Source organism: Gossypium hirsutum, chromosome D03 (assembly GCF_007990345.1).
Source record: "Gossypium hirsutum isolate 1008001.06 chromosome D03, Gossypium_hirsutum_v2.1, whole genome shotgun sequence".
Classification (NCBI taxonomy): Eukaryota; Viridiplantae; Streptophyta; class Magnoliopsida; order Malvales; family Malvaceae; genus Gossypium; species Gossypium hirsutum.
The window spans coordinates 25,118,285-25,143,002 of NC_053439.1; the positions used below are offsets into that span (position 1 = coordinate 25,118,285).

Consider the following 24,718-nt stretch of genomic DNA (forward strand, 5'->3'; position numbering starts at 1 on the left):
CTACAGTATATGTAAACTTGAACTGGTGTCTTCAAATGCTAACCATTACTCTAGAGCTGCTTTTCCCGTATTTAAGGGAAAAAAAACAGAGGCCACATATACATTTTGGGGCTAAGATTAGGATCTAGGCTTAAAAATAGATCCCTCAAAATTTGGACCCACAGATGATGACGTGGATGAAATCGGGCCTAGGAGTACCCAAATAAAAGTTTCGGTTAGTTTCAATACCAGCCTTATCTGCCCAATCCTTTCATTTCTCTTTTTCCTTTCACTCACTCGCTGAACTGAGAAAGGAAAGGAGAAATGGAGATGGCAATTACCTTCCATAACTCTTCCTTCAAATCTCCTTTCATTAACCCTAGCTCTAACCCTAAGCCTAAATTTCTATTTCCCACGCAGCTTTCCGGTCTCATCTCTTCTCCACTTTCTTCCTTCAACTCCAAAACGACATGTCTCAAATTTGGTTCTAGGACTTTCACTAAACCGGTCAAGTGCTCTATTTCTCAGGCGGCTCAACCTGCAATCGGTATTTTATTTCTTTTTTAGTTTTAAGTTGGTTTTTTTTTCTCTGAGATCCTTTTTATTATTATTTAAAAGTTTCTGGTTGATTACTAGAGAAGAGGAGTCAGTTAAAGAGGCGAAGCGATATAAGGAACATAGCAATCGTGGCGCATGTTGACCATGGAAAGACTACTTTGGTCGATGCAATGTTGAAACAGTCAAAGGTGAACGAATGTGGTTTCTATCCGCTTAAGTCGTTCATAATTGTTTCAGTTTCTTTATGTATTGTTTCTTTTCTGTTTGCTTTGTGCCTATTTATTATTATAATTTCTGAATTTGGATCGGGATAAGAGTTTGTTTCGTGCCATTAGAGTTGCAGTGAAGACTACTCTTAGATTAAATTTATTTCAAGAGTCTATCATCTCATCTGGAGCTTCAGTTTAGTCTAAAATACTCATTTTTTTGGGCGCTTTAATTTAAGCTAAAAGTTGGAGTTGAAAACCCTTGTTTGGCCTAGCTTTGATGATACATACATGAATGGGGTGAAATTTATTAGTGACAATTCAATAAAGCTGTCAATTTTCAATCTCAAAAGATTACTCAATTTGTGACAATTCAAACAAGCTGTCAATTTTCAAGCTCAAAAGATTAGTTAATTTGTGACTATTTGGATTGAATCCAGGCACTTTGAATCACTCGATTTTGAGTCCGGAGCTCAAGTTATACTATTTTATTGAACACTGCGCGAACAAAATTTTTGGACGTGATTATTGCGGGAATTTACGAGTTTTGGATTTTAATTTGAGTTTAAATCATATTAGGTTCGTTTTTTAGGCTTAATTTTCATGATATATGAGCCCAATGTTGTATATATTAGGTTTTATTATTTTACTATTTATTTATATCGAATTTTAGGATATTTTACTTCTTGTGAACTCTTCATCTTCCAATTTACTAGGGTTCAAGCTTAGGGGTTGATTAGAGCCATTAATTGAATTTGTTGCAGTTTATGTCTCAAAGGATTGATAAATGACATGAGAGCTGGGCTGAATGGATGTCTTGAGATTAATGAGGGAGAAAGGCTCTAGGATTGGATAGAAGGGGAAATTTTTGTATGATATTTTGGTACTCATCCCTTTTGACCAATATCACTCCTATTGCCCTGGGGAGACAATACGGCATGTGTGTTTTCCAAGAACCACCTAATGAAGTGTTGCAACTTCTCCAAGATGATGAAAGAGATGTAGGGATGATGAGAATGGTTGCTGCTTAGCTTGTGTTTTGTCTTTCATTACCCAAAAAATATACAGATTTATATATATGTTACCATACCCTTTATCTGATAGAGGTGGATTCTATATAATCTGAAATTCTATGAGGACAAAAGATGTCCCGTGGTCTCTATTTGAAATTGCCTATGTTGATAATAAAACTTGTAGCATTATGCCAGTTGTAATGCTAATTCTCATTACTGATTTTCTCTTGTAGGTTTTTCGGGATAATCAATTCGTACAAGAGAGGGTAATGGACTCAAATGATCTTGAACGGGAAAGGGGTATTACAATTCTTAGCAAAAATACATCTATCACATATAAGGACACAAAAATTAATATAATAGATACTCCTGGACATTCTGACTTTGGAGGTGAAGTTGAACGCATCCTCAATATGGTTGAAGGAGTTCTTCTAGTGGTAGTGCTTCTCACTTTCTCTTTTTTGGAATTTCATCTTTTCAAGTGGTGCTCCTGTAAAGTAATTTTTTTTCTAGTGAATAGTATAAAATATAAAAATGAAATTTAGATTCATAAAATTGTTTGTCTAAAGCCATACAGTTTTTTATATCGTTATTTTATACGGGTCCCTCATGCCAACAGTGCATTCAAAAGTTTTCACTAGGGACCTTCACCATTAAAATACATATGTTATGAAGCACTTTTTATGTAGAAGAGATAAAACATATTATTATTTTAGTATTAAACTTGCATATTTTCTCAGTTATTGAGTCTTTAGGGAAATTTTTGTTAATAACCTAAGATATATGTTTTTTTTTTTTTTGAGAAATTTATAGGTAAAATATCAAGTTGATGCTGCCTTTTTCATATCCTTGAATTGATTGTTGCAAGTATTTTCCATTAATGTAGAGCTGTAGAACATTTATTTATTATTTGAAAGAGTCAATTGAGATAAGGCAAATATGTGAGTTTCTCCTTCTCCTTAAGCAACCCAGTTCAAATGATTGAGGTCCTTATAATCTGTAAAAGGTTTGTATGGAGCATACGTTATATGTGTTAGGTGTTGGGCTTAATATTTGTCTGAGAAACATATTGTTCTTCCTTTAATGAAACTGGTCTAGTTTTCCTTTTCCCCTGTTCATGAATCCACTTCCCCCCCCCTTCTAACCACTAATTTTTCGATCACATTCAAATATAATTGGTTGTCAAATAAGGTTCGTTGGAGGTTTGCCCCAACTTATTTCTTTTGGGAGCCTTCTCTTGTAAGTTGTATCCTAGACGGGATTTTCTTAATTATGAACTAAAGCATTTTCTTCTTGCTTTTAGGTGGATTCTGTTGAGGGTCCAATGCCACAAACAAGGTTTGTTTTGAAGAAGGCTCTAGAGTTTGGGCATGCCGTCGTCGTTGTTGTCAATAAGATTGACAGACCATCTGCTCGTCCTGATTTTGTTATCAATTCCACATTTGAACTGTTTATCGAACTAAATGCTTCAGATGAGCAGGTATTGATTATGTTTGTAAAGAGTGACTAGCATGCAGGTCACATGCCATGTTGCATCAATGCAATAGCTCGACCACACAGACCAATATTTTGACAACATTTCTGAACATGATCTCTTAAATAGTAGGAGTTACTGTTTAGTATTACAAAGAAAAAGAAAAAGAAACGATATGATTGGAATTGTTCTTTTCTTTTCCTTGGTTTTTTACCCAAAGATAAATTTGAGTGAAAGATTTCTGCAAGTAATAGCCTCTTGGTATTTTCTGTTTTTATCTTTGAATCTTTGCTGATATCTCAAGGTCCTTGAGATATTCCATCTAAACATAAATCTTGTGTTAAATTTTCTCTGTATGCAGTGTGATTTTCAAGCAATATATGCAAGTGGTATAAAAGGAAAGGCAGGACTATCTGCTGACAATTTGGCAGAAGATCTTGGGCCTCTCTTTGAGTCTATAATCAGATGCATACCTGGTCCACATATTGACAAAGATGGTGCACTGCAAATGCTTGTCAGTAGTTGTTTATTTTACTTTATTTAGTTGACCCTTACATGGCATTCGTTTATATCCTGTTTTCCTGGTTAAGTTTGGTTATAGCACGTAAAACTATGCTATAACCACTTGCTTTCAACAGAGATAAGGTTAAAATGTTGCTATGGGTATGTTTAATTAAATTTTATACTTAGAAGTCTTTGATTATATCTTTTCCCCACAAACACCTTTTTTGGCCAAACTAGACTAATCTAGAACTTTTTGACAAGAAAGGTGATTATCACTGTCCATATGCCTAGAAATAGGTGATATGTTCTGTCAAGAAAGGGGGAAAAGAAAACAGAAACAAGAAATAGATGATATGTGATATGTGAATAGATATAATGGTAAAATATGAATGGATAAAATTGACAGATTACAATGTTTGCCTTTTTCAATATGCTACATTTAGCAATTTACATACATCTGTATCAACTTAGTAATGAGATATATTTCTTTTAGTTCCAATAATGAATCTTTATTGGACGAGACCAGAATTTGTAACTAAAGGACATTCTTGTTGTTAATTTCATGAACATTATCTGTCTAGGAAACTGAGAAAGCCCAAGCTACAGGATTGACTTAAGAAAAACTTGCGTTGAATATTAGAATCCAATTGATTATCATGAACAAATCAAAACATATTGATGTAGGAGGAAACATTTTATTCTCGCCTGGGAAAAATAATGAAATATACATGCATTCTCCATTTAACTCTGTTGTGTCTGAGTTTTTTTCTAAATATATATATTTTCAGCACAAGTTTATAACTGGAAAGTTCTGTGAATGTGTTGCAGGCTACAAATATTGAATATGATGAACATAAAGGACGAATAGCTATTGGGCGCTTGCATGCTGGGGTACTTCTGAAAGGAATGGAAGTAAGGGTAAGTTCGATTCTTTTCTGGACTCTGGTTTTCACATCTTTCTGCTTAACATGTATATATATGGAATTGAGGATAATTTTGACTATCCAAATGAAAGAGAGGTAGGATGTTAAGAATATCCACGAAATAATAAGCAACTTTTAACGACAGAACGAAATTTCATAATCCTTGATGATCACTGCCTATCTCTATTGTTAATTTCATCATAATTTATAATAGACAAACCACTTTCAGTTATTTGTAAGCATTTGCTATGAAGAAGAAACTGAACTTGTTTTTTTTTCTCTTTTAAATTGTGGCATGAAAATTTTCAGGTTTGCACCTCAGAAGATTCCTGTAGATATGCAAGAATTTCTGAACTTTTTGTCTATGAGAAATTTAGTAAGACCCCTGTTGAGAGAGTAGAAGCTGGTGACATTTGTGCCGTTTGTGGAATTGAAGATATTCAGGTAATTTCCTATTTCTCATGGATTAATTGATAAATTGATGTTACCGTTATTTTATAATGTATTAATGTTTATTTCTTCAAACCTTTTTTTCTTTATGCTTTAAAGTTCATGATAACTAATTTAGTTTCTTTGATCAGATTGGAGAGACTATTGCAGATAAAGCATTTGGAAAGCCATTACCTGCCATTAAGGTGGAAGAACCAACTGTGAAAATGGCTTTCTCTATCAACACTTCACCATTTGTTGGCCGTGAGGTATGCCAAGTGTCAACTAACTAAGAACCTATGAGTCTTGAAAGTGGCTTTCTCTATATATCTTTCACTGATTAGTTATTTGTCTCAACATTGCTTCAACTGAATTCTATGCTAAGTAAAGAAAGCTTTCTTAAGCCTTTGCTTTTGAGTGAAAAATATTGGTTCTTTCCACCCAATGTTTGCTTGCATATTGTGATCCATGTTTGACTAATTAACATGACTATCTCTTTCTAGTCATTGAAACTCCGTTATTTAATTTACAATTCAGTGAATAAAGAAGTTAACTGATATCCCTTTCTCCGTTTCTTTTTTAGGGAAAGTATGTTACTAGCAGGAACCTACGAGATCGACTCTATTGCGAGCTTGAGCGAAATTTAGCAATGAGAGTAGAAGACGGTGAAACTGCCGATACATTTATTGTTAGTGGGCGTGGTACTTTACATATAACCATATTGATAGAAAACATGTAAGTTAAGCTTTTTGGTTTCTTTTTGATGTTCATTGTGCATATTATTAAGCGGAGCTGCTTTCCAGGCGAAGAGAAGGGTATGAATTTATGGTGGGACCTCCCAAAGTTATTAACAAAAAGGTTGCTGACAAGTTGCTTGAACCATACGAGGTGATATTTTAATTCTAATTTCCTAAATTTCATTTACCTTGTTTATAATTAGACCCTATTTGACATGGAATGGATGTATTTGAGTTTCCTTTAACTTAAAATTTTAGGTCTTATAGATTCTCAAATCTCTTATTTGTTTTCCCCTTGTTTTAATTTCCTTAGCTTGTAAATCTTTTATTCAAAGAAGTAAACCCATGTAACCTCTATTTAAAAGGTTGATTGGCAGCAATAAATTAAGTCAGTATTTATTCCAATATTTAAGAGGCCTAAGATTCTCTATTAATGAGTTTAAGGTAAGGGACTCTCATTTGTAGTAGCCTTTCTAAAGAAACTGAACTCGTAAGTCAGGACATAACAGTGTATGTATATCTCTTCCACAAAATCCCCATATGGAAAGGTGTTCTTCACATCTATTTGTTCAAGAGGCCAATGTACTTTGCAGCTAAAGATAACGAAACACTAACTACATTCATTTCAGCAACTAGAGCAAACACCTCTTGAAAATTCACTCCATAAGTTTTAGAGCAACACTAAGCAATTAGTCGAGCTTTATACCTACCAAGAGAACCATCTGCCTTGTACTTTATTGGGAAAATCCGTTTGTGTCAAACCGTGCTTTTCCCTTTAGGCAATTCTACCAACTCCCATGTCTTATTTTCCTCTAAAGCCTACATTTTTGTTTTCATGGCATGTTTAAATTCCTTGTTAGATAACACCTTGAATATGTCATTGGAATAGAAATATTGTTAATAGAAACGTAGAAAAGAATGGAAACAAAGAAAAGAATAGACTGATGAAAAGTCACATTTCTTTCATCTCTAGAATTAGTGTATTTATATACAAGCCTACATAATGTAAATAAAGAAATAAAATAAAATCCTTGTGTAAAGCTTAATAATATGTAACACTTCCCCTCAAGTTGGAGCATAGATATTGTTCATGCCCAACTTGTTACATAGATAGTCAACCCAATTCTCATTTAGTATGTTTGTGAACAAATCAAAAAGTTGTTCTCCTATCTTTACATAACTCGTGGAGATTGAATTATCTAAAATTTTCTCTTGAATAAAGTGATAATCAACCTTGATGTTTTTGGTTCTTTCATACTAAACTGGATTTGAGGCAATATGAAGAGCAACTTGATTATCACACAAGAGTTTCGCTGATGACGAATACTCCAACCCAATTTTAGTTAATAGTTGTCATATCCACATAATTTCACGCAAGCATTGTGCCATAGCCCTGTATTCCGATTCTGCATTAGATTGAGATACAACATTTTGCTTCTTGCTTCACCATGAAACTAAGTTTTCACCAACTAAAACAAAGTACCTAGTAGTAGACCTATCTATCTTAGATACGACCCAATCAACATCTTCAAAACACTCAATACAAGTATGCCCATGATTGTTGTATAATATGCCAAGTCCAAGAGCTCCTTTCAAGTAGCATAGGATCTGCTATAGGGTTGCCCGATGTTTGATTGTGGGTGTGGACATAAATTGGCTAACAATACCCACAACAAATGTAATATCAGGACAAGTTTAATTTCAAGTAACAATACTCATCTATTGTAAGATGTACATTTGGAACCATTGGAGTAATACAAGGTTTAGTTGCCACTTTTCCAATTTCTGCTAGTAGATCAAGAACATTTTTTTTGAGCCAGAAAAATTCGTTTCTTCTTGACATTTCTATCCCTAAAAAGTATTTCAACTGACCCAAGTGTTTGATGTGGAACATAGTATGCAAGAAAGAATTTAGAGAAGATTCCTACATCATCATCTCCTATAATAACAATATCATCAACATATACTATATGAAGAATAACTTCAGCCTTTGATTGTTTATAAAAAACATTGAATGATCACAATCGCTTTTGTTTAGTTTGATTGTTTATAAAAAACATTGAATGATCACAATCGCTTTTGTTTAGTCCAAATTGTTGAACTACCTCACTAAAATTCCAAACCAAGCATGAGGGCTTTGTTTCAATCTATAAAGGGAATACTTTAGATGACAACCTTTCCATACTCCCATGGGCAACAAATTAGGTGGTTACTCCATATAAACTTCTTCTTGGAGATCCCTATGAAGATAGACGTCCTGGTTATCTAATTGATGTGAAAGCCAATTATGAGAAACGGCTAGTGAGATGAATAGATGAACAAATGTGAGTTTTGCCACAAGAGAGAAAGTATTTGAATAATTCATCCCATAAGTGTGAGCATATCCTTTTACAACTAATCTAGCTTTAAGTCTAGCCACTAAGCCATTTGGATTAATTTTAACCTTGAATACCCCATTTGCAACCAATAGCTTGTTTACCAACAAGTAAATCCACTAGGTTTCAAGTATCATTTTTGTCTAATGTATGTATTTTCTCTAACATCGCATCATGCCAACTAGGATGACTCAAAGCCTTTCAAACTGTCTTAGGAATAGAAACGAAATCTAAGGATGCAATTAAAGAGCAGGGAAACAAATGGTTATATGAAACGAAACTATAAATAGGATAGGTACATTAATGTTTACGTTTACATAGAGCAATGAGAAAGTCAACGTCAATTGGGGATGGATCAGATGACGAAAACACTGGCATAGGGGATGGATTTGATGATGAAGACATCGGTGTAGGACATGTATCGTGAATCTTTTTTTGTTTGGGATAAACTTGAGAGGTGGTTTTGTTGGAGCAGGAGTCGGAGAATTTAAGGATTTTGGGTCCAACTCAGTGAAACGAGGTCAAACATTTGGAACAAAACAGGCGTACTCGAAAATTCTTGGTTCCACTAAAAATAATGGTTAAGATGAAAATAGAACATATGAGTTATTTCCATCAAGCACGGAGGAAGACATGCGATTGATTAGAAAGAATATCGTCGAAAGAGCATCAACCCAAAATTATTTAAGAACTTTCGTTTGAAATAAAAGAACTCTGGTTGTCTCAAGGAGATAGCTGTTCTTCTGTTCAACTACCCCATTCTAAGATGGTGCGTTAACATAAGAGGATTGATGAAGAATCCCAGTTTTGGTACTAAAGGCCTTGCAAGAGTTGGAAAAATATTCTTTAACATTATTGCTTCGCAAAATTTGGACAAGCCAACCAAATGGAGTTCGAAAAAGTACGAAAATGAGAAAACATCTTTGATCGATTTTTTATAAAATATATATCTAAGTCACTCGAGAATAATCATTCACAAACATAACAAAATATCTAAATCCAAGTTTAGATGCTACTGTACATTGCCTCCAAACATCCAATTGTAGTAACTTAAAAACAAAACTAGCTCATTTGTTAGATCTCGGTTTTAAGGGGCCCTATCAGTGCTTCGCAAAGTGACATGCTTCTCATTCCAATGAAGGTAAGTCTTGAAATTGCGGACATAACTTCAACAAAGAAAGAGAAGGATGTCTCAATCGACAATGTGCTTTATCAGAGATAGAACAGTAGGACAAACCACAGATTGAGGAATGCACGAGTCGAAAATATAAAGACCATTAGATACGTGTCCTTTACTAATAGTGTGCTTCGTCACGAAGCAAAATGAAGCAATTTAAGTCACGGGTAAGTTTACTAACAAAGATTAAATTAAAGGTGAGGTTAGGTAAATTTAATATCGATGATAAGGCAACAAATGAAGTTAGGTTAATACTTTTAGAACCATCTTTATCGGTAAATCCATCAATGATAGTAATAGGAGAAGGTGAATTATGTGATTGAACAGTAGAGAAAAGGTTGGGATGACTTGTCATATGATCTGTAGCTTTTAAATCAATGGCCCATTTGGATGAAGATGAAATAAAACATATATTAGATTTACTTGAATTTGCAAAAGTAAAGTGACCCATGATATGATGAAATGTAGCAAATCTTGCAAAAAGAAGATTACAAACAACCCAAAATGGTGTTGAAATAGTACTCAAACAATATTTAAATAGTGTTGAAAACAGTACCAAATCTAAAAATATGAACAACAAACCCATGAAACCTCCTCCGATCAAACAACCAACCATTAGACTAGGGTTGAACAAGGGAATTGATGTCAAAGACGGTAGCCGATGGCAACACGGCGCTCCACGCGTTGGCGCGTGAAGTAGGGTTGTGGATCTTCAAGCGGCATGTGAGCTTCACGTGTAGGGTCTTCAGTCCTCGAAAAGTGCAGATTGGCCATGGAGATTAGTGGCGAAGCTAGGGGGTGGCAAGGGTTTCGGATCCCCCTAAAATGAAAAATTTTCTAATTAGGCTATTTTATAATTCATAAAAATTTTAATTAGTAATGGTAAAATTCACCACCTTGTGTCAGCAATGTATCCAAAAAACCACATTGAAAAAAATAACGCATAAAATACCCCAATGGTTCGTGTTCAAAACAATGAAACCTAAATTTAGTAAATCAAGAGAAGAGGCTTTGATACCACCGTGTTAACTGAAATGAAGAAAAAATTGAAAGCAAAGAATAGACTAATGAAAAGTCACACATTTTTCATCTCTAGAGCTAGTGTATTTATATACAAGTCTATATAGTGTGAATAAGGAAAGAAAATAAAATCCTAGTGTTAAGCTTAAAAATTTGTAACAAAATCTTTTAAGCGATGGAGAGAATTTTTGAAATGATACAGAATGGGATAGGAGATATAATGGGTGTTTTGTACACTTTTTGGCTCCTTTTCTTTGGTTCTAAAGTTAGTGTTGGACTCTTGGACTTGCATTAGTTCTAAAATTGGAGCTGTCCTTGTACACTTGCAAATGCCTCGTAGAACTAAAACCAATAAGAAAGTCATAGATCTGTTCCTTTTCAATAAAGTTCTTTAAAATCACTACTGCCTCACCACACATCTCAAAGCATCTAATAATTATCTCTTATCGAAGAGTTTTTTAGGAGATTAACATACTCCGATAGTTTTGTTACCTTGTTTGGTTGCATTGACCTTGCTTTTTATGTCATATACACCAAAGTAGCATCTTGGGCCTTTGAATGTCTAAACCAAGGATTCAAATAGCGATATAACAGTCACCGCTATTTGGGAAAAAATGGTTGTGAATGCCACTAATCCCATTTTCACTCTAATTCTCAGTATTTTAAGAATAAAGAAAAAATGAGGAACTACTAGCATTGTGAAGAATATGAGAAAAGTTTTTGAAGGAGATAAGATGGAGTGACAAAGGAGCTACAATTAGAAAGAAAAAGTACACAGGACGAGAGAAGATGGAGGTGAAAAAATGTTGGAAAATTAAATTTAAAAAAAAAGTATTCTTTTTTATGTTTAGTGCACCATTTCAATGAGTATATGAGCAATGGTCATGTGGCAGTCTCAAGTTTGGGTGCAAAATAAGGAAAAAAGAGTAAAATAAGGAGAAGGAATAGGAATTTGGCAAAAAAAAAGGGAATGGGAAAAAAAGTTACAATATTAGTTATTGTATTTTTATATGTTTTTTAGTATATTTATTTTAATATTGTTAGATATGCTTATGTTTAAATATAAAAAAATAAAATTTATTTTTGAAATTTTTTTAAATAATATAATTTCTTTTAAAAAGTATCTCATTTGTATCTATATTTATGTTGAGAAATAAATCATTTTTAACTTAAAAGAAATAAATTAAAATATCTTGAATTATTTTAAATATCATAAAACTGTAATAAAAACATTAAATCAAGTAAAAGATTATAGAATATCATAAAGTAACTAAAAAAATCATGTAATATAATTTTTTTATAATTATAATTTGATGCAATCTCATACTCGGTTGATTCGAGTCGTTTGTGTTTCCGATCGTAAAATTAAGTAGTATTCGGTCTAGTTTGTCAAAAGGCTGAATTTGGACAAAGATAGGTCAAAAGATCATTTGTTTGTTTAGCAAAGGGATGGATAAAGGATAAGCTTAAAAGCTAAAGAATGAACCAATATTAAAAAGGGAATATTGGCCCTATTCTTATGATGCTCCTAATGTCACAGGGCTAGACCTTTCGTCTCGCGATCCGTGCAGCCTTAGGCGATCCGTTTGTCCAAACTCATCTAAGATAGCCTTTACTCAAGTGATGATTCCTTAAGAACTCTTCCAAGGCACCAAATTGAAGAGCAGAAGCGATTTATGTCAAAAGAAGAATAACAAAAAACAACAGAAAGAGCGCACACAAAGTGTTTGAGTAAATACTCTCAATTCTCTTATACACAAAGAATAATGAAACAATGAATGGAGTGAGTACAAATGAGGGGGAGGCTCTCTATTTATAGTTGAGCTCTCTCAAAACTAACGGTGAAGATACATTTAGATCGACGGACTAGAATAACCATATTCCTTTATTTTAGGGATTTACAAGATATGTCATATCAAATCTAATCTAATATTTACAAGATATAATTCCCTCAATCTTTTAAGATTAGTTACTAAATTAGCCTAAGTTGTTATATCTTCATTATCGGGTCAACCAGACTTCAATCTGACAGGCTTCTCCAACAGTTCTTTGAATCGGGCCAGTTCTCGTGAGTTAAATGATCCCCATCTAAACAATAGACATTTATTTGATGCATTTGGTGCGATGGTCACGGGCTTTGAACTGCGGCCCGTGACATGCTCCCTCACCCATTCTCGCAATGCCCTTGTTGCAACTTTCGAATGGCACTGACTTGATTCGCCTCGGTCTCGTCTCGACGCCTTAGCTTTTCCCTTCCTTGGAGACTTTTGCCTTGGCTTACGTCGCTTCCTAACTCAAACCTGTCCTAGTCGTTTGTACATCTCGATAAGAAGTTATGTCACTCTCTTGCCCACATTCTAACTTGACTCAAACAGAATCCTCTTGATTCACAACACTTGGCTTCGCTTTGCCTACAGTCTTTCGGCCTCTTTGCTCAAAAACTTCGAAAGGGCCCTTACGTTCTTGCCAAGTCAACAAGTAAGAATGCAACACACTAACAAAGTGTTTGGAATGTACCTTTGCATTTACTTTGGTCAATTGTCTCACATGCATCACTTCTTTTTCCTTAAAGTCAAATGCACCACCTACCTCTCTCATAGGTGGAAGCCTTGTTGATGACTCGGTCAACTCCGACGCTTTACTCAATTTGAGTCTCATTAGTCCCAGCTTTACTATTTTTATCGCAACTTTTCCCTCTAAGTTCGATGACAAACTCACCTCCTCATTGGGTAAAAGCCTCTTTGATGACTCACCAAGCTCACACGTTGCCTTTCTTTTGACTCCGGCTTGCTTTGGACAGTTTCGCAACTCATGCGGACCATGGCACAAGAAGCTCGCTTCTTTATGTTCCTCTTTACCCTCTTGGCTTCGGCTTTTCCCTTGCTCGAACCGAGCTTCTTGGGCTCATTGTCTGCTTTATCATTCCCTTCGATGACAGACTTCTTCAGACACTTTCGCAACCTATGCGGACCATGACATAAGAAGCATTCCACTAACTTTTCATTTTCGGCCTCTTTGGCTTCGACACCTCTTGTGGTCGAACCAAGTACCAAGGCCTTACCCACGGGTTTCTCCTTAAGCGTGGATTTTTTTGGATATTTCTTTAACATGTGTGGACCGTTGCAGAGAAAGTATTTCAGCTTGTCCTTTTTTCTTTTGGGTTTCTTCTTCCCAACTTGTGGTTTCTCATTACCACTACTGTCGCCGTTGCTATTACCATCAACATCTTCCTTGCAATTTTTTTCACATATGCCCCTTTCTTCAGACTTGGAAGACCCAAGCTTGTCTTTTTCTAGACCAAGCTTGACTACGGACTCTACTACCGTCATGGCATCCGATAGCTTTTGGACACCTCTTTGTTCCACCTCCTGTCTGACCCACGGCTTCAATCCATTTTGAAAAGCAAGCAATGCTTCTTTCTCGGTCATATCTAAAACTTGAAGCATGAGTTCTTTGAACTCTTAAACATACTCCCCCACTGTGCCTCGTTGCGTTATCCCTTGCAACTTTGCCAGAGCTTCTTCCTCGACAAATTCTGGGTAAAACTGTCCCTTCAACTCGCATTTAAACTCTTGCCACGTCCAATCTCACCTTACCTTTTATCTGTGGTCCTGCCTCACCACCATAAAAGCGCAATATCAGTAAGAAACATTGAAGCAGTGTTTACCTTAACCGCATCATCCACGATGCCTTTGGCACGGAAGTAGTTTTCTATCCTCCACAAGAAATTGTCCACATCGCATGTAGACCTTTTCTCCACAAACTCTTTTGGCTTTGGGACATCCTCGTTACTGAGTGCTGCACTTGACACTCCTTTCTCCAAGGCTTCTCGGCACAAGGCCAGCTTTCCCTCGAGCTCTTCTATTCTTGTGCTCAAAGCCCTCGTCGTGACCATTGTTTCCTCCTTCAAAGTCATCATCATGGCCTCGAGAGCATCATTCCTCTCCGTCAGTCTTTTCCTTTGGGAATCTAACAACTCTTGCACGCTATCCCTTTGGGAAGTGAGACAAATGGTCACAAAGTCCTTGGACTACTCCCTCAAGTCTTTAATGCCTTCCCCAAGCGCATTGTCCAACTCTTTTGCATCCTCCATGAACTCCTCAAGTTTACCCACGCGTTCCTCAACAGCCGACATCTCCCTCAAAGACTTTCTCACTCACCTTTGTTCGAACTCTTCTTTCAACATCCCACCGGTGCCTTCGAACCAATAACTTGAATATCACTTAGTTTAAACCAACAGCTCGGATGCCACTTGTCACGGGGCTAAACCTTTCGTCTCGCGATCCGTTTGTCCAAACTCACCTAAGTCAGCTTTTACTCAAGTGAGGATTCCTTAAGAACCCTTCCAAAGCACCAAATTGAAGAGCGGAAGCGATTTATGCCAAAAGAAGAACAACAAAGAACAACAAAGAATAATAGAAAGAGCGCACATAAAGTGTTTGAGTAAATGCTCTCTTATTCACAAATAATAATTAAACATAAATGAAGTGAATACAAATGAGGGGGAGGCTCTCTATTTAGTTGAGCTCCCCCAAAACCGACGGTGAAGATACATTTATATCGACGGGCGAGATTAACCATATCCTTTTATTTTAGGGATTTACAAGATGTCATATCAAATTTAATCTTTACAAGATATGATTCCCTCAATCTTCTAAGATTAGTTACCAAATTAGCCTAAGTTGTCATATCTTCATTATCGGGCCAACCAGGCTTCAATCTGACAGACTTCTCTAACAGTTCTTTAAATCGAGCCAGTTCTCGTGGGCTAAATGATTCTTATCTAAATGATAGACCTTCATTGGATACATTTGGTGCGATGGTCACGAGCTTTGAACTGCGGCCCGTGACACTAAGGTGGAAATGGCTGATAGATTGAACCATGACCCACTATCTATTGGAGATAGGAACCAAATGGTATAATTGGAATGCCACACTCGTTAAAAGTGATAAGTTCACAAAGGGAATCAGATTGACGCCACTAGACTTAGTTAGAGAAGTCAATTTGAGTCTCAAAAGAACAAAGAGAGTTGAATGACTCACAATTAGATATAAATTCATCAAAGGTTTAAAAAGTCCGAAATACAAGATGTAAGCTTAGTATTTATAGCTTGTACAAATGTTTATCCGAATGGACTAATTCAGCTTAATTGAGCTGAATGACCATTGAACTATCCAACAAGGCTCTTGAAGACTCCTAGGCATAGATGACGCCAACAGTCATGTCAATTTCATTCCCCAAACAGCCAAATTTGAGCTGATTGTTCAAGTAGCTAATCGATTTTTGAAGGTGTGAACATGGGCTGATGCCTTCTAGGGAAGCTGAATGTGCATTCTTCCTTTTAATGCTGCTAAGGGCACACAAATAACCTTCAAGTGTGAAAAGCCAAAATTGAACGGTCACTTGGTGTGAACTTAGCAACTAGCTGATTGGACTAATGTGAAAACACTTGTGTCCATTGCATTCCACGAAAGGTTGCTTGGAAGAGAGCAACCAGCAGCTCCCCCATGCATGCACGTCCAAATGCATGTTTCCCTCTTTAATGCCGTCCATTGAACACCCTACAAGACACATTGAACACAGTTTAAACATAATTTAATTGGTTTGAACTAAAGACATGTATTAATGACGTGTAAACTAGGACATTTAAAATATGTTTTAAATGTCCTAAACTATGACATAATTAAAAACTCTTATTAAAGATGTTCAGATTATGACATAATTAAAACTCATATTAATGATGTTCAAATTATGACATAATTAAAGACTTAAACTAATTTAACTAAATAACTGAACCACAAGCTGAAGAAAGCTAAAGTTGAGCTTGAAGCAAGTTGCATGTCACGCATGGAGTGCATGTCCATGATTGATCAATGAACCCCGCAACGACTTCATCCCAAATTCGATCAATAAGGCCCGCAACAGCTTCCTTGAACCTCTTAGCTCGAGCTCGAGTAATCGGCCCCATTGGTAACTCCATGGGTTCTTCGGCAGCTTTGGAAGGGTCTTGGACCATGATTGCATCATAATTATTAAATTTACTATAAATTATGCAAAATGAAATAAATTCACAACTGCGATGGCCGCAATAGCATCTGTTAAGGCCACAATCACAATAAATGTGATGTGATCGAAAACACAACCACTAACGCTATTTATATCCTTGTTCGAACCACATCCATGCATCCTTTGTAGTGGATGAGAACATGAATGTGTCACTAACTTTTTGAGTCATGAAATTCCATAGCCGTGACATAATCATAGAATCCTCTTTGTCCTACGCATCAAACCATTTAGTTCCAAGAAGATAAGTCAAATTTCCTATCACCTTTAAGAATGTTTGAGCTAGGACCACTTTAGGTAAATTTTCCCATTCATTCATAACTCGGTTGAATATTCTGCCAATCTCCTACTCAAAGATTCAGTCACTTGGCTGTCAAACATGTTAGAGGTCACAGACATCATGAACTTCGGTTGAAGGAAGAGGACAAGCAAAAGAAATGCCCTAAAATTAAAAAATGTAGGCTGAAAATTCAGAGGAAGGAAAAAAAAGAAAGAAGCACCAGAAAAATCGAGCAGTGAAGGCTGAAAATGAAAAAAAAAAACAGAAATAAAGGTCAAAAGCAAACTCCGAAAAAACCCAAATTTGGCTTTGATACCATGTGAAAGGAAGGGAGGATGGTTAAAAGAAGAATATATTCTTGAATGACTAGCATATAACAGTGGTACAAGCCTATGTAATTTATATATAACGAGAGACTATAAACTTGGAAACAATCCTCTAAAACAGTCCTATCAAGGTAAAATAATTCCTAAAACTAAGGTCCTAAAATCACTATAATTGATGCATAATGTCATAAAATCACACTAATTGATATTTTCTGGTCATTTTCTTTGTATTCATTAATAGAACGGCTAGCATGCATAATGAATGCTAGTGAGGCTAGAGGGAGAACTTTTGTTTATAGATGGGATACTACAGTTCACTTAAGATCATGTTTGCTGATTCTTATGAATTACAAAGCCATGTCCTGATAGTATCATTAAATATGATGGGATAAAATGTTTCTATTAATATTTGATCATATTGTGCCTTTTTTATTATATAATTAACTTGTCCCCCCCCCCCCAAATATGTGGATTCTTTATAGATTGCCACGGTGGAAGTGCCCGAAGAACACATGGGGGCTGTGGTTGAACTTCTTGGGAGAAGGCGTGGACAGATGATAGATATGCAAGGAGTTGGGTATGTGACTTTTTCTTTTATTTACATTTCCCATTATGTTTCAATAACTCTCCTTAAGTTATTAGATAGAACAACATTTAAATGAAAGAACAAGTGGGTTAAATAATCACCATCGTTGCTGCCACCTCCACCTCCACCTTTCTACAAAAAAAAAAAAAGGTTAAATAATCACCAGTAATGTTCGATGGAATGATGGATCCTGAATTGTTTAGAATCGCTTGGGAACAAATTAGTCATATGTCACCTGCTGAGTTAGCCAGGATCCAACAACAGGTTCAACACTTGAACTTTCTATCTTTTCATTATTCTCTTAAAAAACTGCTGATTTTGTTCTGATCTGAATTACTTAACCCGTGAGGATTTGGTAAATTTAATGCCTTTTGCAGTCTGCGAATTTTAGGTGTTTTTTAGAATTTACGTTGGAATTGATTAAATCTGTGTAGGATTTGGGTTTTTTTTTTAACGTTAGGGACCCTTTTCCCTTGGAAATAGGTTTTATTTTCTGGTTCATAATTAGTCTGCTAATATATCTGAATTTCTTATGACTTTGAAATAATTTTAATTTATCCGATAATTTCTTATGGATTAAGTTGTGAGTAATGGGTTCTAGCGGAATTGGTACACTTGTTGAAAGAACTGAAATTAATTAGTTTGTTCTTGAATTTCCTTTTCCATTTCTAAATCAACATTACTGGTGATTATTTAAACTTTTTTTGGAGAAAGGTGGAGGAGGTGGAAGCAATGATGGTAGTGGCAGTGGGGGAAGCGGAGGAGGAAAATAAATTTTGAGGATCAAATTGAGACAAATTGTAAATTTTGAGGGTTAATTTTTTTAACTTATGACTAAATTGATATAATATGTAAAAGTTGAGGCTAAATTTGTTATTATACTGATTTTTAATTGCCACGTCACCCTTTTGTCAAATATTTAACGGCAGTTAATGAAAATGGGAAAAAAAATCTCGATTAGTTGAGTGACCAAATTAAAAAATTTGATAGTTGGGTGACCAAAAAATAAAAGGCACAATAGTTGGATGAACTGTGGTGTAATTTACCCTTGTTATTAACAAGATGGACTTCCTCCTTTAAATCATGAACTGATTATGCCATCCAAATAGTTGTTGCAGTCTGTTAGATATAAAATTTAAGTGAAATTTATGAAGTGAAAATATAGCGGAAAGTATTCTAATTTTATGGCAATTGTTTTGTCCTTCTGCTGCCTATTTCAGCTATAAATATCTCCTCCAAGAATTTATGGCAGTCCATTCTTGAATTTGCACATTATTTCTTCTGTCATCCATCTAATACTTCTGATTATGTTTTCTAGGGCCGAAGGTACAACACTTCTGAAATATAAGATCCCAACACGTGGCCTTCTTGGATTGCGGAATGCAATCTTGACAGCTTCTCGTGGAACGGCTATCTTGAACACAATATTTGATAGTTATGGACCTTGGGCTGGTGATATTGTTACCCGGGATCAGGGTTCATTGGTAATAATTTTTTATCTAATCATCGAAATATTGGGAGGCTGAGCACAAGTCATCATTCTTGCTATGTTGTAGTTCCTGGACCATATCCGTAGTGGTTATATTAGGCATATTGTGCTAAGACAGTTTTACCTTTATCCTTCATTGATGAGATACAATTTGAGTTTGCAGCTTTATTTTCCTATAACAAACAAACACATCTCAAACAGTTCCTGGTTTCTGCCTTTTTTAGAAGTTTGAATTTTCTTTGTTGAACAGTTATTGAATGATCGACTCTCATGAGATTGGTTTTCAGGTTGCCTTCGAGGATGGAAGCAGTACTTCTTATGCAATTGCTAGTTCTCAGGAGAGGGGGCAGATGTTTATTGGTCCTGGGACTGAAGTTTATAAAGGTCAAATAGTCGGCATCCATCAGCGCCCTGGGGACTTATCCCTTAATGTTTGCAAGAAAAAGGCTGCAACCAATGTACGCTCCAATAAAGAACAAACAGGTTCGAACATTCTAGTTTCTTCTCTGTTCATTTCTACTTTATGCTAACTACTATTCTGCTTGATGTTAACTGAATGGCAATTGAGCTGAATTAATTAGCATAGAGAGAAGGATGGGAAATGGATACTAATGATTAATGAATCACTGTGCTTATTACCAAAAATGATGAATCATCATTTAATTTAATATTTAATCATTTACCTCATCAACCTATATTCTTTGAAATGATTTATGTTGCATATAACAACACAAACATTGATGAATGTTTAATTACTACAGTAAAATTAATAAAAGACGGTAAAAATTGAAAGGCATTCACTAAAGCGTTGCAAATTCTTTAAAAACTAAGAAAGATTCTTGTCCTTAGAAAAAGTTTACCTTTTCCCAACTTACATAACAATGAAGGAAGAAGTGTTCCATTACAGGTCACTTGTTGATTGTGCCAGTAACTTTGAAAATTCACTCCAAGTTATGATCAACTCTAGTATATAATAGGCCTAAGTTTCTTGCTGATAAGATACCCGGAAACATTACTATTGTTTTAACTGACTGCTTAACAATCAGCCATGTTTGCTGTGTTTCTATTTGTCACTTCTCAGATTTGTCCTTACATAGATTGGTGACATGGGTACGAGTATCAAAATAAATAAGATGATGGTTTCTCATTTTCCCTCTTTCTTCTTTTTTCTTCATTATGCAGTGGTTCTTGATACACCATTGGACTATAGTCTGGACGACTGCATCGAGTATATCCAAGAAGATGAGTTGGTGGAGGTTACTCCCTCAAGCATCAGAATGTGCAAAAATCCAAAGTTTGCAGCTGCGAAGAAAAGTCGGTAAATCCAGCCTTTTCCGAGATTGTTGGACCATGAGCAAAGCTTTCTTGCCATCTGAATCTCTACCGGCAAGGTCCACGTTTCTGAATTTAAATATACCTTATTTCAAATTTCAAGCCATGTGAATCTCTCTTGAGCGTATGAAGTCCCCCTTCATGCAATTCATATTGGTTCAGGGAAGCTATTTCAAGTTTTTTGCTTCCGGGTATATAGCAGCTATATAGGATGATATAGGCTGGAGAGGAATACAAACAAAAGAACCACCTGCTTAAGGTTTTAGTGGCCTGAGCCTCATGTGATTAAAAATTTTATCAGCTGTTTCAACATTTTGAAACTAGATTTATTCATTGACAATTTTTTACTTTTTATCTGAATTTAGCAAGGCAGTGAAAAGTTATTCTCCCAATATATGTTACAAGATACATGGGTATCAAGTCTCTAAATATATATAAAACAATTTAGAAGCATTGTTTACTATTGAGGTTAGAAAGTATTTTAGAAAATTTTGATGGTGTTTATCATTGTTATTTGTAAGTGTTTTGGGAAAATAAAATGTCTATTTTAGACATAATGTAAAGTATAATAAGGGGGATAAAAATGTAATTTTATTAAAAAACATTTTTTCAAAAATAAAAAGATTTGGTTTTTTGACTAAGCTTAAAATCAAGATTTTGAAAAGCTTTTTCCTTTTACCAAATCTTTTGATTTGAAATTATGGTTTAAGTTAGAAAAGTGATTTTTTAACTTTAATGTTAAACATACTCTGAATATGCTTGAATTGGACAAAGAAATATTTTCAATTCTCTAACCAAGCCGGACTTTGGATCAGGCTGATGATTGGTGCACTGTTAAAAAATCATCTATTATATATTTTATAATTAAGTATAAATATTAATTTAGATAGAGTTAATTTAAATTCATAATATTTTTTCTATGCTCGACATTAAGTTTAAGTAACTCCACATTAAGTTTAGATAACATAGATCACAGCTGAGGATGTAATTTGCAAACCTAGCTTTCTGCTTTAGTACAAATTTGAGGATTAGCAATATGCCATACTCTATGCTCTTCAAGCTTTGTCACCCATATCAAGATGAATGTGGATGCTGTCGGTTTCTCGGCCAAAAGGGTTTAAATAGATAAAATCAATTTTTAGGGATAAATGAATTATTTGGTCTCTAATTATATATATATAATTATTTTAGTTCTCTATTTATTTTTTTGTCTCTTTTAGTCATTGAGCTTGTATTGTTTGTTAAATCACTCTCAAAACGGATGGAAAAGTTAATCTGTTAATTTTGTTGATGTGACATCCATGTGACAGTCCACGTGGTGTATGTCAAGTTAACAATTAATTAATTTTTTAAAATTTTAAAAATATTTTTTTTATAATTTATATATATATTAATAATATTTAATTCTAAAATAATTTTTATAACTTTTTTGAATTTTCAAAAAATTAAAAAATTAATTAAATGTTGATGTAGCATCCATATGGCAATGCACAAGTATGCCACATTAGCAAAGTTAACATACGTTAACTTTTTCATCCATTTTGAGGGTTATTTGACAAACAATGCAAGTTCAAAGACTAAAAGAGACTAAAAATTAAATAGGCTAAAACAATTGTTTTATAAAATTGAAGGGCCAAATAAGTTATTACGCCTTCTTTTAAACCCAATTATTTATTCAAGCATATCTTCATAGAACTGTCTGTCTTGTTATTGTTCAACATGCAACAATACAAATGAGAGTCTTTCTTTCAAACTTATTCTACGTTTGGTTCATTGTAATGTAATAGAACTATAACGTAATAGAATTACAATGGAATAGAGTTGTAATCAATAATTCAGTTGTTTGGTTGAATGAAATGGAATAGAACTGTAATAATATTATTGTATTTGGTTGAATGGAATAGATATTGTAATAATATAATAAAAAAACTGAAATGACCAAAGTACCTTTAGTAGAAATTCTGTAGGTGGATAATTATTGTTATTGTTATTAAATTTTAATAGGATTATTATTAAGTATAATTTAATAATAAATAATAAATAACTTAACCATATTTTAATATAATTATTATTAAATACAATTTGCATTTTCTAGTGAAAAACTAGTAATTAATATATTATTTATAAAACTATGATTTATTTCTTAATAATTTTATAAAATTATGTCAAAAAAATAAAATTTGAAAACAAATAATTTAACATTTTATATTTAATGATAATAACAATAAATTTAATTTTTTTAAATATAAAAAAATTAAATTATTTTATTATATTTAAATATTCAAAAATATTATTAGAAAGAAACCTACCTATAAAAGTATAAAATTTTATTTTAATATCACTTTTTCTCTTTCTTTTCTTTGGAGTTCTATTTAGGTCTCTCTTCTTCTTTTTCTCTAGTCCTCTCTCTCTCTTAAGGTATCTTCCTCTCCAAAGCTTTATCTCCACCTGCTTTTTAAATGATCATCCAAAGCTTTAAGCCTACCTCCTCTTTCTAATTTTTTTGGTTAGTTTGTCCTAAATCCCACCAAAACCCATAGATCCATACATGCAAATCTCCCCTCTGTTAATCTCCCACCGTCCATCATGATCTTTTTTCTTTTGATTTGGGTTGTTTTGTTTTTGTTTTCTAAATTTCATTACTAGGTTTTAAGTTTAATTTGCATTTTCTAGTGCAAAACTGAGATTTTGGGTTTGGGAGAGTATTTCTGATTAATTCAAATACCAAAACAGAAGTGAATATATAGTTGAAAAGCTTGTCACTTTTTGCTTGTTTGGTGGGTGAGAAAATCAAGGAAAATTTGGGATACCAGAGAATTTCCATGTAATGAACACTTGAGCTAAAATCCTTGTTATTGGGCTTGGAACATGGTAAAGTGGAGGAGACGTTGATATTGTGAAAACAACATTGTTGGATGAAATCGAAGTTGGGAAAGCATTGAATCGAAGTTTGTTGAATGATTGGGTTTCAATTTTTGTTTCTTCTTGATTTTTCTTCCATGACTATAATCCATCGATGTTTTTGGGAAAAAAATTGATGGCTATTCAGTGAGAGGCCGCAATACTATTCGATCGTTTCACTCATCCAGTCAAACCAAATAATGAAATAATAATGTTGTGCTGAATAAAGTCATTCATGCTAATCAAATGTAGTGTTAGGGTTTATATCTTATAAGTTGAGGTTGAACTTTAAATAATTAAATAATTAAATAATTATTATAGCATGTTAAAAAATTAATTATTATAACATGGGTCATTGATTTTTTTCTATTTCTTATTTTAAAAGAAATGCTTACGTAAACACCAGCTATATATAAAGTTAAAAAATGTATTTGGGAATCGTAAATTAGTTCAGAATCCTAAATATTGAAAAGTAAAAAAGATATGTGATGTAAATGGAATTTGATTGTTTAAAACATAATGCAATTTGTCTTTAAACCTTACTTCGTCCCCAAACCCATTAATTTTTTGGGTCATATCAAAATTGAATAAAAAATCATATAAATCTCCTATTTATAATTAATTTAATTATCAAATGAGTAATTGATATTCACGTAATTTATGCGGAGGAATTGGGTCAAACTAGAAGTGGAACTCTATATTAAATACTATTAGGTTACTAAAACAAGCCGAAGACAAAGTATGGAATGTAGAGCAGTCGTTAAATAAGGGCGGACGAGTGGGCAAGGTCAACTTGGCAATTATCTTATTATTCTAGATGGTTGCACTTGTTTACTTTTCTGTCTCCCTTCGCACCTTCAAACATCTCTCTTTAAAAAATTCATGAATTACATGTTAAATTTAATCATTCTTATCATTCATACAAAGTTAAACCACATTCAAGATTAGTAAATTATTAATAAGTTTACATTTTGATCGTTTAATTTTAAAAAGTTACAAAAATAGTCACTAAATTATTTGAAAGTTTTTTTTTATTTAAGTCATTAGATTGTTATTTTTTTAAATTTGCCTAATGATGAGTACCCATTGATGGGTAGAAGAACATACTTTAAATCCTAGTTGATCAGATCCGTGTTGGAGATTGGAGAAGAAAGTTGTATGAATTGTCTCGCAAATTCATGACATTCAAAACTATTTCATGAAAAAATTGAACTGTAGAAGAAAAAGAAAAATGGAACTTTCAATTAATGCATGCAGTGGAAACAAAGAATGTTGTACAATAGCGATTTAACAACCTGGTGACTTAAATATTTTTTTTTGAATAATTCAATGATTATTTTGTAAC

General features: G+C 34.1%; 1 protein-coding gene across 1 annotated transcript; it reads left to right on the forward strand.

The window, feature by feature from the left end:
• Positions 1-229: 229 nt before the first annotated feature.
• On the forward strand, positions 230-20,826 carry LOC107945364 (putative elongation factor TypA-like SVR3, chloroplastic). Its single transcript, XM_016879338.2, has 14 exons — positions 230-526; positions 616-725; positions 1,990-2,193; positions 3,060-3,236; positions 3,592-3,744; positions 4,563-4,652; positions 4,967-5,101; positions 5,239-5,355; positions 5,670-5,821; positions 5,890-5,974; positions 17,548-17,642; positions 18,970-19,135; positions 19,428-19,623; positions 20,323-20,826. Exons 1-14 carry the CDS (start codon positions 304-306, stop codon positions 20,460-20,462), a joined length of 2,043 nt encoding a protein of 680 aa, XP_016734827.1. The 5' UTR covers positions 230-303; the 3' UTR covers positions 20,463-20,826.
• The last annotated feature ends 3,892 nt before the right edge of the window (positions 20,827-24,718 follow it).

What these genes read in the sequence shown, in the direction of transcription:
- LOC107945364 (XM_016879338.2), top strand. Translation starts at nt 304, where the DNA reads ATGGAGATGGCAATTACCTTCCATAACTCTTCCTTCAAATCTCCTTTC. An exon ending in TAAATGCTTCAGATGAGCAG is followed by an intron (nt 3,237 to 3,591) that starts GTATTGATTATG and finishes CTCTGTATGCAG; the next exon opens with TGTGATTTTCAAGCAATATA. An exon ending in ATAGATATGCAAGGAGTTGG is followed by an intron (nt 17,643 to 18,969) that starts GTATGTGACTTT and finishes TATGTTTTCTAG; the next exon opens with GGCCGAAGGTACAACACTTC.